The sequence below is a fragment of the Camarhynchus parvulus genome, chromosome 2 (assembly GCF_901933205.1).
Source record: "Camarhynchus parvulus chromosome 2, STF_HiC, whole genome shotgun sequence".
NCBI lineage: Eukaryota > Metazoa > Chordata > Aves > Passeriformes > Thraupidae > Camarhynchus > Camarhynchus parvulus.
In genome coordinates this window covers 46,577,732-46,592,088 of record NC_044572.1, presented here as the reverse complement: position 1 = coordinate 46,592,088, position 14,357 = coordinate 46,577,732, and the positions used below count along the sequence as shown (strand labels likewise).

Genomic DNA, 14,357 nt, shown 5'->3' with positions numbered 1-14,357 from the left:
TCTGTAAAGTGAGGAACTGTGATGCAAATAGTGGGAACTACATTTTTCAGATGTTGACAAAACACGGTCTAATTAACATACAGAACTTGAGATCATATTAACAAGCTCAATGGCAGATAAAATAGGCACTTTTTTGTGGGATCTGTTTAAGTTCTTCTCTGATTACCAAACAACATTCAACCCTTTCTAGTGATATATTGGTGATCTTTATACTGTCAGCAAATAGTCTTTGCCTTCAGACACAAGGCCAGGAAGGGTATTCCTTCATACCAACCAGTCCATAAGATGGTTTTGACAATGTTTTCTATAACCACAGCAAATCCTAAAATTACTGAAAGTTTACATCATCCTTTGCGGACAACAAGGATATCTATAATCTATGTCATCACCTTGCCATACTCCAAGGAGTATGGAAATTCTTTTTCATGAACAATGGGATGAAAAATTAACACAACAGAGAAAAACCATGTAGACAGACTGATGAGCAGAACAACAAAAATGGGTTTTCAAACCTCAGCCAAATCTTTGATATCTGAACACAAAGTTCAGTGGGGGTTTTCTTGCATATTGTCTCCTCCTGCTTCAACTGCAAGTGTTTTATAGCCCAAGCCTCAATTCATTACTAGATTTTGACTTATTTTAAGGTTCTTACTTGCCAAAGACACATTGCTAAATGGAATATTAATGAGGTTGTCATCTCTACTCGGCCTTAAAGGAGCAGAGAAGATTTAGTGTATTAAAAAAACTAGCAAAGCTTTTTTCTGAAAGTTTGAGAATTTTTGCTTTGACAGGAATAAGACAATGCAATTTTTGTGCATGTGAAACATCTTAAATCCCATCAGAAGGACTTGAGCTTGAGGCCAGGAACCAGGCATATTCACATTTTAATCTCAACTCTTCTCTTGGCTTCCTGTACAGCAAAGAAGTCTTTCCTCATTTCAACAACTTCAAACCAGGGTACAGTGAGAATTAAATGTTTACACAGTGATTTGAAAATGTAAAGTGCTAAGAAGGAGCACTTAGGAAATGAACTTTGTAATCTTTTTCTTTGCTGCCATGGTATCCACCATTCTCAACAAGCTCTTCATGTACTCATAGACTACATAACCTTAAGCACTTACTCTCTGTAAACTACATACCTCATTTGAGAGCTGATGTACAAAAATCAGCTGTCTGAATACCTTAACACTTACAACAGCTTCCTATCGTAAGAGAAATTACTTGTTATTAATTTTCACATGCTAGATTTATTTTAGCTTTTATGTTTCAGGAATATTATGTAAACAGAATGTTAGTTGTAGGAATACCCTGGAATGCAAGAAAACATATGGCTTCAACTCCCTTCAGTATTCCCAGCACATTCACCAACAATTTTAATTTCAACTGGCTTAAGTGGAGGAATCAGAGAGAGACTTTAACACTCTCATCCTCTGCCTATCATGATGAATACCTGCTCTCATATATGCACATCCCTCTATTTCAGGTTAAAATATAACCCTACTGCTCCCTTTGGGTGAGGAAGGTACTTGTCATAGTGTATTTTGGATGCAGTGGCATTTTAGTTTCACCCCTGCTCCAGGATGACACTGGCTAACTCTGTAAGTCTGTGTCTGCTTGATGAATCCACCAGAGAGAGTTAATTATGGGAGCACAGCACACCCACACATTACCCAAGATTAGGGATTGTAGTGGCAAACTTTTAAGATGGATAAATACACAGAAGTACCTGTGACACCATTCTTGCCTGCTCCCATTGAGCGTTCTCTTTGCTTTGGTGCTGCAATGCCTGAGGGTACAATAATCCTTAGGTGCTAAAACTTGCATTGGGGGGTCAGGACCTTTCGTGGTCATGTCCTAAGTCCTCACCAGAACTTGCCCTGCCACATATGTAGGACCTGTGTGCTCACAGTTAATCAAGGGCTGCATCTGTCTCTTATCTCACTGCTGGTGCCTGGTGCTCAATCTGCTCTTGCTCTCAGAGTTTCACTGCCAGGGTGCAAACATTCTGCAGGTTGAATAGCAAAGGGAGAGGACCCCAAAATGGATTGTGCTGTGTTCGTTTGAGGCACTGTGTAAATCACAAGTCCTGCAAAGTACTGATTCCTTCATGTGCTGTGAAGAACGATAGAAAAATGAGACTTGAATAATTAGAAGATAATTGCTTTACACACTAGTAGTTTGTACACTTGAGATAGCAAATGTGGAGTATGGGATCTTCACACACCTCTCAGTACAGCAAGCCCTTATGGAGTCAGACAGGAAAGAAGGAGATTTGCCTATACCCTGGATTGTTGCTTTATACCACAGACAGCTACTTAAAAGCTGACATAATGCAGAGGTCCACAGAGATCTCAAAGCCTGGGAACGTCCCAGACTTTTTGGATGCCCTGTGAGATTGAGAAAACAAGACAGCAAAACTGAAAGAAAAATCTGCAACTATTAAAAACACCCACAAGAAAGCTTTTAGTTAAATCTAACCCATAAAATATCTCTAGAATGGACCCCTCATGTGCAGCAAGTCAGCTCTCCAAAATACAGGGAGAGCAAGCTTGATAAGCTCCTTGGAGCTGTCAAAACCTTCCTAAGGCAAGCTTTATACAGAATTTTTTTTTGTAGTGGTCACAGCTCACGTCCTGCTTTGTCTGGTTATCCTGCCAGAAACATAAATGAACTCATAAGAATAACAGGAGGATTAGGTTAAGCTTATTTTTAAAATATTTCCCACAAATTCATCTCATTTGCCTGCTTACAAACACCCTTGCTCATCTTTGCTGTGTGTCTAACTAGGTAGGATATACTGCAGGTAGCTTAAAATAGGAACTGAAATATAGTAGCTTTGCAGTTATGCATGCTAAAGGAAAGGTAATTAAAATGTCATGTTATGGAGATGTAAACTGATCATCTCAGGGGCCTGAAAGGATTTCTCCTCCATTTATGACATGGTACAGTTGGCCAGCTACCATATGGGTGGGTTTCTTCTTCCTTGCAACACTCTACTGACCTCTCCTTAAGGCAGAATATGAGATCTGATGGGTTGGTTTCTTGAATTATTTATGTACAGAAATAGACATATTGCCATCAGCTAAGCATGTCTGCATTTTATTTAAAGTCAATACTGCAATAAAGCTTAAAACATAAAAAGCTAAAATTAAATTAAAACAAATTTGCAAAGAAAGCCCTGCTGAGAACTTGTCGCAGAGGTTAATTAAAATGAGATCAAACAGAGATCTTGGATTTTCTAGTAGCTGTAGTTAAAAATCTGTGGTACCTGACAGACACATGGTGGTTTCCCCTGACAATGCTTAAAACTTTTCCAAATAGCATCTCTCCAAAAATAGGATTTCTTTTTGCAGCTAAAAAGAAATATTGCAGAGTAGCAGGTATTTTTTCTTTGGCAATGGATTAAGTTGTAGCAACTGGCAGGTGGTATCTTTTAAAAATATTTCTACAAGGGAGGCTATCCCTCTGTTTTTCTACTAGTTCCTCTCCACGCCTTCTCTCCTCTTTTTAAACATCATGCATTTTATTATAGTACTGAAAGATCAGCGCTGCTTCCAGAATAGGAGAGGGTTCTTTCAAAACCTGTTTATTAGTACCTGCAACAAGGATGGGCTTGTAACTCACCATGGCAGTCCTACAGCATGTTCATGCTCACTGTGAAATAGTGGCATTTGAACACTGTAGCTGTAATATTTATGATGGTGAACTCTAGATTAAAGAAATTATTCCTAGAGCATGTTTTAAAGCCTATCCAACAAGCTTTGAAAAATGTGAGAGACAGCAGACCTATCATTGCAGGTTTTTTCTACAAGTTCCTTACAGAAAATAAAAAAGAACCACAAGTGAATTCTAGTCAGCAAAACACAGAACAAACCTCACAGTTGCCTGTGTCCAGAAAATTAGGTTTTTTGCCTTGGAAAGTCACCATTTAGTTTTCCCCTAGGAAAAAAAGAGACCAGCAAACAGGATATGGGTGTCCAGATTTGAATGTGTTTTGTTTACCCCAGTAAAGAATGCTAATGAAACAACTAGCTGAAGCTTTCTGAAATCATCTATGGTACAGCAAATGGTGGGAAGACAAAACAAGGATGACTAACTGTTGCAAAGATTACTGTAGTACAGCTTCCTGGGACAGGAAAATTCATTATGATGAAAACCTGTCACCCAAATACAGCAAAATTCCCATTGACTTCAATGAATCAGAATTGTATCTCATGATATCAAGGCACTGTAGAAAAAAAAAACCACAACACCAAACTACCAAACCTCTACTAAAAGTAATCCAGGAATAACAAGCTCTAAGAATGCAGTCCATATTGACACATTATAAGGGTATTGGGCATATCCTGCTTTTCTGTTAGATGTCTCCCCACCTCCTCCCTACTCCATAGTGCCTACCATCCTTCAGGATCATTTCTGTCTCAGTCAAACTGACCTTACAGTTTCACATGCAGAGTCTCACATCTGTCAGACAATGGACAATGAGGAAGACAGCAATCGGTTATGAAACACCTGACTTGAATTTCATTGAGTCTGGTAAGAAACCAGAAAGAAATGAAGTTTTACTAGGCAGAAGCAGGTTTTCATCATAATTCTCTATATACCTCCATTCACGACAATGACAAAGGAAGTTCTTTCCTAGAAAAGTGAGAAATGAAGCCTCATAATGCACTTCCAAGAAGTAGGAAATAACATTTCATTCAGTGTAAAAGGACAGGTAGGGTTGTGATCATGTAATTACGTAAGCAAAACAAATATATTCCAGAAATGCCATCCTTTGAAGGAAAGGAAACTTGTAGGGGTTTAATCACATACTAATATGCTGCTTCATCTGGTTTTCCTATAACAGATCTCCCCTTGTTTAAAAAAAATTAACTTTCCATAGAGGGAAGTACAAGCGGAAGCATGCTCTTCTTGGCTGGAAGCAAGCTATGGACAGTCCCAGGTGAATGGTGTCTATCCAACACCACTGTTTTGTCAGATTTTGGAGCCCTCTCCACCTTAATCCCTTCCCCCTACTGAATCCCAATACCTCAACAGGAAAGGAGACATCTGTGAATCCTCTGGCACTGCTTCGATGTTTTACAGCTGTAATAACCACTGATACAAAGAGAAGAATGTTTTCTAGCCCCAAATTCCTGAGGTTCTTTTCTAAACAGACACAAGTGGATGGGACTTGGTTACATGAAAAATACTCCACCAGGGTCAGGGGTGTGGGGAAAGATGAAGAGGAATCATGATCTGCAGATAATTGAGCTCAGCTTGGCTTTAGATTTATCTTTTCTGACCACTCAACCCATTTGTCCAAATCCAAACTTGTAATCTTTACATCTAAACAGTATTTTTCTGGCAGCTTGAACTCACTCACTCTTGGTTATATCAGATGAAAAATACTTCAAGGAAGGGGCTTAAAAGAGTGGTGATTTTACATATATGCAGTAGTTTTGCAGTACTCCTTACCACTAGCATATAGGCAGGACAGTTTGATGCTTGCTCCTAGAAATCCCAAAATGCACTGGACACAACAAAGTCCATTTTCTCTCACTGTTGGCACTGACAGCCACTAAGAGTCTAAGTCACGGTGCCTCTTACCTGTATTTCAAGCAGTTCATCACAGCCTTACACAAAATGCACAAGTTGGCATTGAGCGGTTTGGGGGATAATGTCAATTGATATAGAGGCATAAAGGAAAGGCAGTAGGCAGCCCAGACAGATAGGCGTGGAGAACCGGTTCCCAAGCACTAGAGTTCTTGCAACGGTTGGGGACACACTGCCTCTCCCCGTGCCTATGCATCTACTACCAGATTGCTGTGCAGCCCTTCAAAAAGACCTAAAGAGGCTGGAGAGATGGGCAGAGAGGAGGTGTCTCAAGTTCAACAAAGGCAAATGCAGGGTCCTGCACCTGGAGAGGAATAACCCCATGCACCAGCACAGCCTGGGGGCCAAACTGCTGGGAAGCAGCTCTGCAAAGAAGGACCTGGCAGTGTGCTGCTGTGGCCCAGGAGGCCAGTGGTGTCCTGAGGTGCATCAGGAAGAACATTGCCAGCAGGTTGAGAGAGGTGATCCTGCCTTCTTCTCAGCCCCGGTGAGGCCACATCTGGAGTGCTGTGTCCAGCTCTGGGCTCCTGGTTACAAGGGAGATATGGAGCTCCTGGAGCAGGTCCAGGGAGAGCAACAAGGACTGGGGAACTGGAGTGTCTTTCTTATGAGGGAGTTGGGCCTGTTCAGCCTCAAGACAAGTGAAAGGGACCCTCACTAATGTGTATAAATATCTAAAAGTGGGGTGCCAAGAGGATGTTTCCAGGCTCTTCTTGGTGGTGCAAGTCAATAAGAAAAGAGGCAGTGGGCAGAAACTGATGGACAGGAAGTTCCACCTAAGGAAGAACTTCTTTGCTGTGCAGGTGACTGAGCACTGGAACAGATTGCCCAGAGAGGTTGCAGGGTCTGTTTCACTGGACATATTCAAGAACCTTCTGGACACAATTTTGTGCCATGTACATTAGTATGATCCCTCTTGAACAGGGAGGTTGGACCAGATGACCCCACTCTTGTCCCCTCCAACCTTACTCATTTTTTGATTCTGTGATTCATAGAAAACTCACATCCTCATCCAGATTTGCTTAAAAATAAAAAAAGAAACCATAATTGTTTCAAATATGTTTAAATTCCTTTCTAACCAGAAGTTCCCTGGGCCATGCAGCTGCTCTATGACAATTTGCCCAAGAAGCTGAATAAATTGTTTCATCCTGAGCTGCTCTCTGTTGTGGTTACACTGCTGCTAGTACCCAGACTCAGGGCCAGCTTCGGGCAGATAGTCTGACAGGCACAGAAACATCCATTCCTAAGCAAAAGGGCCAGTGGAAGCAAGAGCCAACCCCTGCTCTGTGCCAGGTCTGTGAGGGGACCAGTCACAGTTTCATGCCATCAGTCCCTTTCTTGAGCCAACACCACTGGCTTTGTCTTGAAGGGGGACACAGGCCAGCTCTGCCCCGGGGTGGGTGGAAAGACACATGTGGAGGCTGGTTTAGGAGCAGGAGCCAGGACAGGAATCACCCTGCTGAGCACTAAGAGCTACAGCTGCCTTGCACTTACACCACAGAGGAGCCCTGGAGCAGCCTGGCCTCAGCCAGAGCAACTGCTGTGCCCTAATCCATAGCCAGAGCCTGAACACCTTGTGGGGAGAATTTTGCAATTTGCACCTTGGCGGTAAACTGAGGGCTCCAGTGATCTCAGTTCCATCCACCCCTTAAACACTTGAAACAGGATTTTCTTAAGTCATTCTTCAGCATACATTCCTTTTGTACCATCCTGCTGAGTGAACATAGGGGCACAACCACATGAATTTTACAGCTGTAGGACATCATTGTTAACAGGGAAAAAGACCTTCAAACCTTTTGCTTCAAAGCCACAAACCTTTGGTCCCCGTCTTTCAAACAGTTTGTAAATATCTTTGCAACGCTCACATGTTCTCTGCAGCCGTTTTATGGCATAGCTGCCAATCTTAATAACAGAGATCTAACAGGCTGCACAATGTTGCAAATTTTGCCTCAACTCCAAACAGTAATATTTTCTCTAGTTAAGTGGAAATTTTTAGAAAAACTGCAAGACTGCAGCAGTTAACTGCATAAAGTTAATAGGTTAACTGAGACAGAAATTCATAAACTGATTAACCCAGATAGATGAAGTAATATCACCACATCACAAAGAACATTTAAGTAAAGAATTGCAATAAAGTAGATTTGCAATTATTGAATGCATGTGATTCATAGATTCAAACAAATGATGCTATAAGTATGTTAATTATTGCTTGACCTAAAATACTAATGATTAAAGTGTTTAAGAGAAAAACACATCCCAGGACAATTACGAAAGAGAAAAAGAGTAATTAATTATTCAGAGTGCTATTGCCTGCTGAAATATAATAATAACAATAGCAAAAATAGATATTAATAATAGGAAAGGTAATAATCATAAAAAGACTTCTTTTAAGAGTTAGGGATACAAATTTTCCAACGTGAAATAGAGAAATCTACTGCAGAGCAAAACCAAGATAACAGATTTTTTCAAAAGTTCTGGCAGTAGTGAGAGACTCAAGCACTGTCTAATTAGTCATTCATGAGCTCAGCTGCTGTGTAGGTGTATTAGAGATGGGTGATATACTGATATCATGTCAATGTCACATTTCAAATCTGTTGATGCAACTGCTTAAAAGAAAAAGACCCCACCAAGCTACTAGAATGCTATGGATGCCAACAAAGGCAGGTGTTTAGGGAGTATGAGTCCTGTGTCTTCCTCTACAGTGTCTCCTGCAGTCACATTTCTCCCTGCATAAAGCAGCATTGCTGTGGCTCCCTCACTGCAGTCCCTAGACCTGTGGTAGGGGCTCCCTGCTCCTCTCAAGGAGGCTCCTGAGAGGTGTCACTCATGACCAGCACAGCAGGCATGGGGTCACACTGGTGACCTGCCCTGCATGATCACATTGCTCCCTGGCCTCACCTGCTGGGGTCACCTGCAGGCCCCTGCTACAGCACAGCTCAAAGATGCACAATAAGATCAGCCATGAGGTAGGGTTTGGTGAGAACAGAAAGTCCTCTTCTCATTTTTCAAGCTCCCCAAGATCCCCAAATCCTCTTCCATGAGCTTAAATGGTACCATAATATTTCCCAATAATGTGATAGAGCTTTTTCTGTTAACAACAGCACAAGATACTGAGATAGTATCACCTATTTTTAGTTCTGCTTATACTTAAGAGCAGTTTCAGGAGTTTGAGTGACAGCTTTATTGCATACATGGTTTAAATATCTTGCCTACAACTTGATACTGAGTAACCTTGGTAACTTTCTTTTACCTTATTTTTTTTTTTCAAGGACCACTCTAGGAAGGTTAGCCATAATGAAATACCAAAATAGATAAGTGGCAATAGTGATGACACTAACTGCTAATCTCTTCTTCACACAGGATTTACCAAAATCTCCTAGAAATTCAAAATAGTTTCCCTGCTTAATGAACTTACCTCCAAAAAGTTGAACCCAAAGGGTTATTTTTAGAGTATTACACAAGTACAGAACAACTAGAAATGCATTAAAGACAAACAAAAAATACCAGCCCCAAACTAAACAAAGCAAACCACAATTTAAAAAAACATAAAATGTGTTTAGTTACAAAACAAAGAACTTAAAAAGTGGTGTAAAATTTTGTTAGTCTTGAGTCAGAACTATTTAAAAATCCTTTCTCACACACTTACATTGTACTTTCTTCTGCCATATGCTTTACAGGGAAACACAAATCACAACATCATGAAAAAAGGGTTAAGGGCAAAGCGCAAAACCTAAGGTGTCACAGATCTCTCAAGGTCAAGCACAGGAGTCAACATGCAGCTAGATCTCTACTCTCTCAACATGAACTATATCCTTTTCACTTAACGATCATGACAATCACACTGTATGTTTTTTGGATGGCTAACAAAAGGAGAAACTACAGCTGTAAAAAGAATGAGACTTAAGATGAATTTGAGATATCTTCACACAAATCTCCTCAGTAACACAATGTCAAACAAAAGTTTGCAATGCATTGTTCGCTGCCTTTTTTGGTATTTGGAGAAAACACACCCTAATTCCTAATGTTCCTGCTGAGTTTATTTCTATTTCTGAGAATTTTTATTAATAGCAGGTCACTACCCGAGCAGCAAAATGAAAATAAAGCAATGTCAGTAATACAGGCAAAAAGGACAAAGAAAGGTTAACTCTTGAAAATACAGTATTTCAAAAGGAAAAGTTCCATAATTATGTTGGAGGGTAAAAACTGAGAATTCAATGAGGATATTGGAAGAAAAAAAAAAGAATCTAACCCTATCATTCTGCCTCCTCCCTTTTCTTACGGCTAAGAGCCTGCTCAGAGTTAAAAAAGCAGAATTTTAAAAAATTTAGTTGAACTTACCCTGAAATTAGAGAATATTGACTAAATATGCTTCTCCAAAAAAACCTCAGTTAAAAGCTGTGTTAATTTGAATTTCTTTGAATGGAAATCTAAATCTCCTGCAAAAGCACATCACCAGTAATGAGTTATTGGAACAGAATTAATGAAAAATGCAAATCTTTCTTGAATGTGTGTCCCATAATCATTACCTCCTTGCGGACACTTCCTGATACAAAAAATGGCCATGGTCATTGGCAAAATTCCTTGCTACAACTTTATCAGTTTCTAACAAGAAGCAGCATTCTATTATATACCATTATTTAGTATTATAATACTATAATTATAGTATTATAAATACTATAATTTAGATAAATTATAGTTTATCTTCCTTCCTGTGTTGGAAGCTGAGCATTTTAACAGCTAGCAACATCGAAATGGAAACAACAGCTACTTCTGACAAAAGAAGATGGTCATTTCAATGTAACATTTCCTGAGGGAAAAATACACTTTTCTACAAAAGAACACAAATTAAATACTTGCTTGATTTCATTGCCTTTCCAGGACAAACATTAGATATCATTTTAAAGGAACAGAAAAGCTCCATGCTAATTCTTGAGTGCAAGCATGTAGGATTTTTTTGACTGTTGTAGCCAAAATATAAATCACCTTCTGCTCTGGCGTCAGGAAGTGTATTGCACTACATTAATCATGTGCTACTTTAAAAAAGGAACAAAAAATCCACTGCAAAATTAAACAAATCTCTCTGCACCTGTCTTCCATTTGCATTGTCACCACTTACCTTTAAAAGACGATGGAAGTGAGATGGGAATGTTGCTGAAATGCATTCAGCAGAACCTGTGTGTGTGTTAGCTTCTCTAGTGCTCTCTGTTGTGCCTTCAGCCATTGGAAAAGATCAAGTGTCATAACCTGCACACAATATAACCTTTACTTTTGCCAGGCTCCTAGCACAGGGATACACCATAGCAAAATAAGTGCAGAGGCACACAGACTACAAGCCAGGCTGTATGTTTCTTCTAGCATTTCCCAGTCTCAGATGTATTCTGCTGGATTAGATAAACATCTTTCTGTCTCATTATAAAAAAAGAGGAAAGGCAATTCATAAGGGAAATTGAGTCATTCTAGAAAGCTTTTCCTAGTAAATCAAACAGTGAATGTGACCAAGTGGGGAAAGCTGGGAGCACAGAGATCAGGCAGCTTCATCCACAACCATACAACTGCGACTCAGCTTGCTCTTACCTTTTATGTCAGGCAATCCAAAGATTAGACAATTGTATTTACTGAGTGAGGGGAAAATAAACTCATGCCAATTAAAAAAGAGAAAATACGTCTTTGCGGCTTAGACTTAAACCATTTTAAAGATTAAAAAAAATCTTTAATAATTCTTTCAGACAAGGATTCTAGATCCTCATCTGTCTTTCTTTTCTCCCAGGGCAGGACAGGCCATGCATGGAATTTTTTGTTAACGGTCCCCTTTCAAACTCTCAACCCACAAACCACACCATCCAAGAGGCATTAGACATATTTAATATCCTTGCTTTAATAAAGTAATTTTCAAAATGTTTCTGGGAAGACACACTTCTATGGACCACAAGCAATAGCAATTGAAGTCAGCCGCAACTTTACAACTGAGTTTGAAATCAGAGGGAGTTTACAAAAATGTTTTGAAGTCTCTTCTCCCTCTTTCTTCAGTCTCCAAAAGTACTTTTTCTCTAGCTTATCACAAGCCTGCCTTTCTTTCTCACTGTTGGCTGCTCAGGTCTATTTGCTCAGGACCATCTTCTGGTTCTGGACTCAGAAAACCTCCCATAATATAAACTTGTATATTAATTCTTAACAAACATATCTCAACATGTGTTCAAGTGCTACTGAAACTGGGCCTACTATCTGATTTTTCTCATCACACAGTAACCTAGTACCTCCCTCCACAGCAAGCCACGCTTACCGGTAAAAGGTGGTATAATCCACTGTTGAATGACAGCTCTGGAACTCCCAGGCTTTGAGTTTCTGGCATTCTCGATGAGCTCGGAGTTTCACCCTGACTGTCCCATGGCAGAGCTCAGGCAGGGGTTTCCTCTGCGGGCGGCTGCAGAACTCGTTGGACTCCACGCGCCAGGATTCAGCGAAGTCATCCACATCAAACTTAAAATTCCCATCCCCTCCAATCAGGTCATCTCGCTTGTGCCCATTGTAATTGCCACACAAACCACAGAGTTTGCCTTTCAGATGAGGTGCAGCCATGACTTCCACAAAACTGTCTCCATCCCACGAGATTTCCAAGCCTAATAAAATAATAAGACCAAAAAAAAAAAAAAAAAGAGAGAGAAGAAGAAATTGAGGATAACAAACTGCACCTTATGTTTGTGAAACAGTGTTAATGGGATCCTGAACAAAGCCATTGGCTTAGTTCTGATAATGCTGTTAGATTTCTATATCCCAGTAAGTGCCTCTGGCAAGTGCAGTGTTTCTTGAATTACAGTCAATTACAATACATGCATGCCTATCTCTTCTTATTTTTGTTCTTTCTTGCTAATGAATGGGGTTATCCTAAAAAATATGAGGCCAAGGCAGGATATCAATATCAAAGGAGGGCTCTTGCAAAATCCTGCAAGTTGAACTTGCTATGGTAAATTTCTAGCTGATTTTGCAGGGGGCCCAGAATTTCAACCATTGTTACCTATTGCACAGGTAGTGTTAATACAAAGATGTCCATGACCCATGAGACTCCAGCTGTAACCTTATGGGAAACATCCTACTCTTGCCTACAAAGCTGACACTGATCGCTCATTGGAGTGAATACAACTGTTCCAATACAAGTTGCCTTATTTTGGGGGAGTAAAAAGAGTTAAAAAGATTACAACAAAGATATATCAGATGGCAAAACTGATGTAAGAAAGCATTCTGGATTGGATTCAAACTGTTCACTCAAAAGGCATTAATTACCAGCTTTTTGTCTGCATAAGTTAGCAAAACAGAAATTATGGTAAACATCAAACCTTCACCTAGTGGCTGGGATGTAAGCCCTCTCCTACAATTTGCTTTATAGGAAGGTTTGGCACTTCTGGAACATCAAAATCAGAGTTACTTTTTGTGACTGACACCCATTTTATCTGTCTGTACCTATCTAAAAGCTAGGTGTCTAGTTTAAGTCAGCTGTTTAGGCCCTTTGATGGAGTAAAATAGGCAGCTCTGGATCACAACAGATTGTCTAATGCAGAGGAAATAAACTACTTTCTGAATGTTTTTCTGTTCCCAGAGATACTCTAGAGGGGCCAGAAATAAGGTGGAGACTAAACTCCTAGTTTTTTCTGGTGCGACTGTAAATTAAACGCATTCCATTCTTTGAGGAGTAAATTGGCAGCTCATAAGGGAAAACCATTTTGATATCATTTGGGATAAAAACAACACCAAGAAACATTGCTGCTCAACTTCTACCCAAAAAATGGCCTTTCTGGTAATTATTTCCACTGTCTCCTGAATCCTTCTATGTCACATCTGCAGGAACCCTGTATCTGAAGATCACAAATCATTTTGCTGATATTAACTTATTCTCATAAAATACCTGTGAGCAGCCATTAGTTAAGGATAAACACAAGATCTTGCTTTTCAACAGGATAATCCAGATTTTACCCCTGTTCCCCCTGCTTAGCCAAGAATACCAAAGAGCATCATTCTGTGGTGCAGGACCAGGGCTTCACTCCAGCTTTCTTCATTTGCTGTGTGGGCTGGCTTAGCACCACCCTTTCCCCTGGTAAATCAGTGCTTGTCACTGTGTGATCCAAATCCTACCCTATCCTCATGCAAGTAATTAACATACCAGTGACTCAGTCATTCAAAGCTGGAATCCTTCCTTCAGTAACACATCCCATTGTCTCCTATGACAATTCCTACCCGTGCTGCAGAGGAACAGGGTGAGGTTCAAGAGGAAATTATGGCTATAGAAGGGTGCGATCTTAACATCCTGCCCCAGGGCTTGTATAGGTTACACCACGTCTCCAAGAGCTTTGGGAATGATTTACTAATCAAGGCTGTGAAGGTAATTCTGCATTACCTGTCACTGCAGTCTATTACACTGTTTTCTTACCACCATAGCTTAGCAATGGTAGCACAAATGTATCCTGCGCTAACTATGCCTGAAATCAGTTGCAAATTACCTCATAAACCCAGCATGGATGGGGCCACTGTCTCCTCCTCCAAAGGCACTTTACACCCAGCCAACTGAGAAATTGTGCAAGACTGCAACTGTTAATGAGGCCAACACAGTGGCAAGGGGGAAAGCTGCCTTTTAAACTGCTTCATACATTATCACTGCTGGACAAATTCAAAATCCAGCTGTCTTTGCTTCTGACAACACTGAACAAAACAAAACACAACTTGATTTGCAGACACAAGATTAATACTGCTGTGCTGGTATTTAGAAAATA

At 40.2% G+C, this 14,357-nt stretch overlaps 1 protein-coding gene across 1 annotated transcript in view; it reads right to left on the bottom strand.

Moving 5' to 3' along the window:
• BMPER (BMP binding endothelial regulator) overlaps positions 1 to 14,357 on the bottom strand; it is a 147,181-nt gene that overhangs the window by 33,867 nt on the left and 98,957 nt on the right. The window contains exon 13 of the mRNA XM_030969852.1: positions 11,879 to 12,215. Coding sequence (XP_030825712.1) covers positions 11,879 to 12,215 — 337 coding nt within the window. The remainder of the gene's footprint in view (positions 1 to 11,878; positions 12,216 to 14,357) is intronic.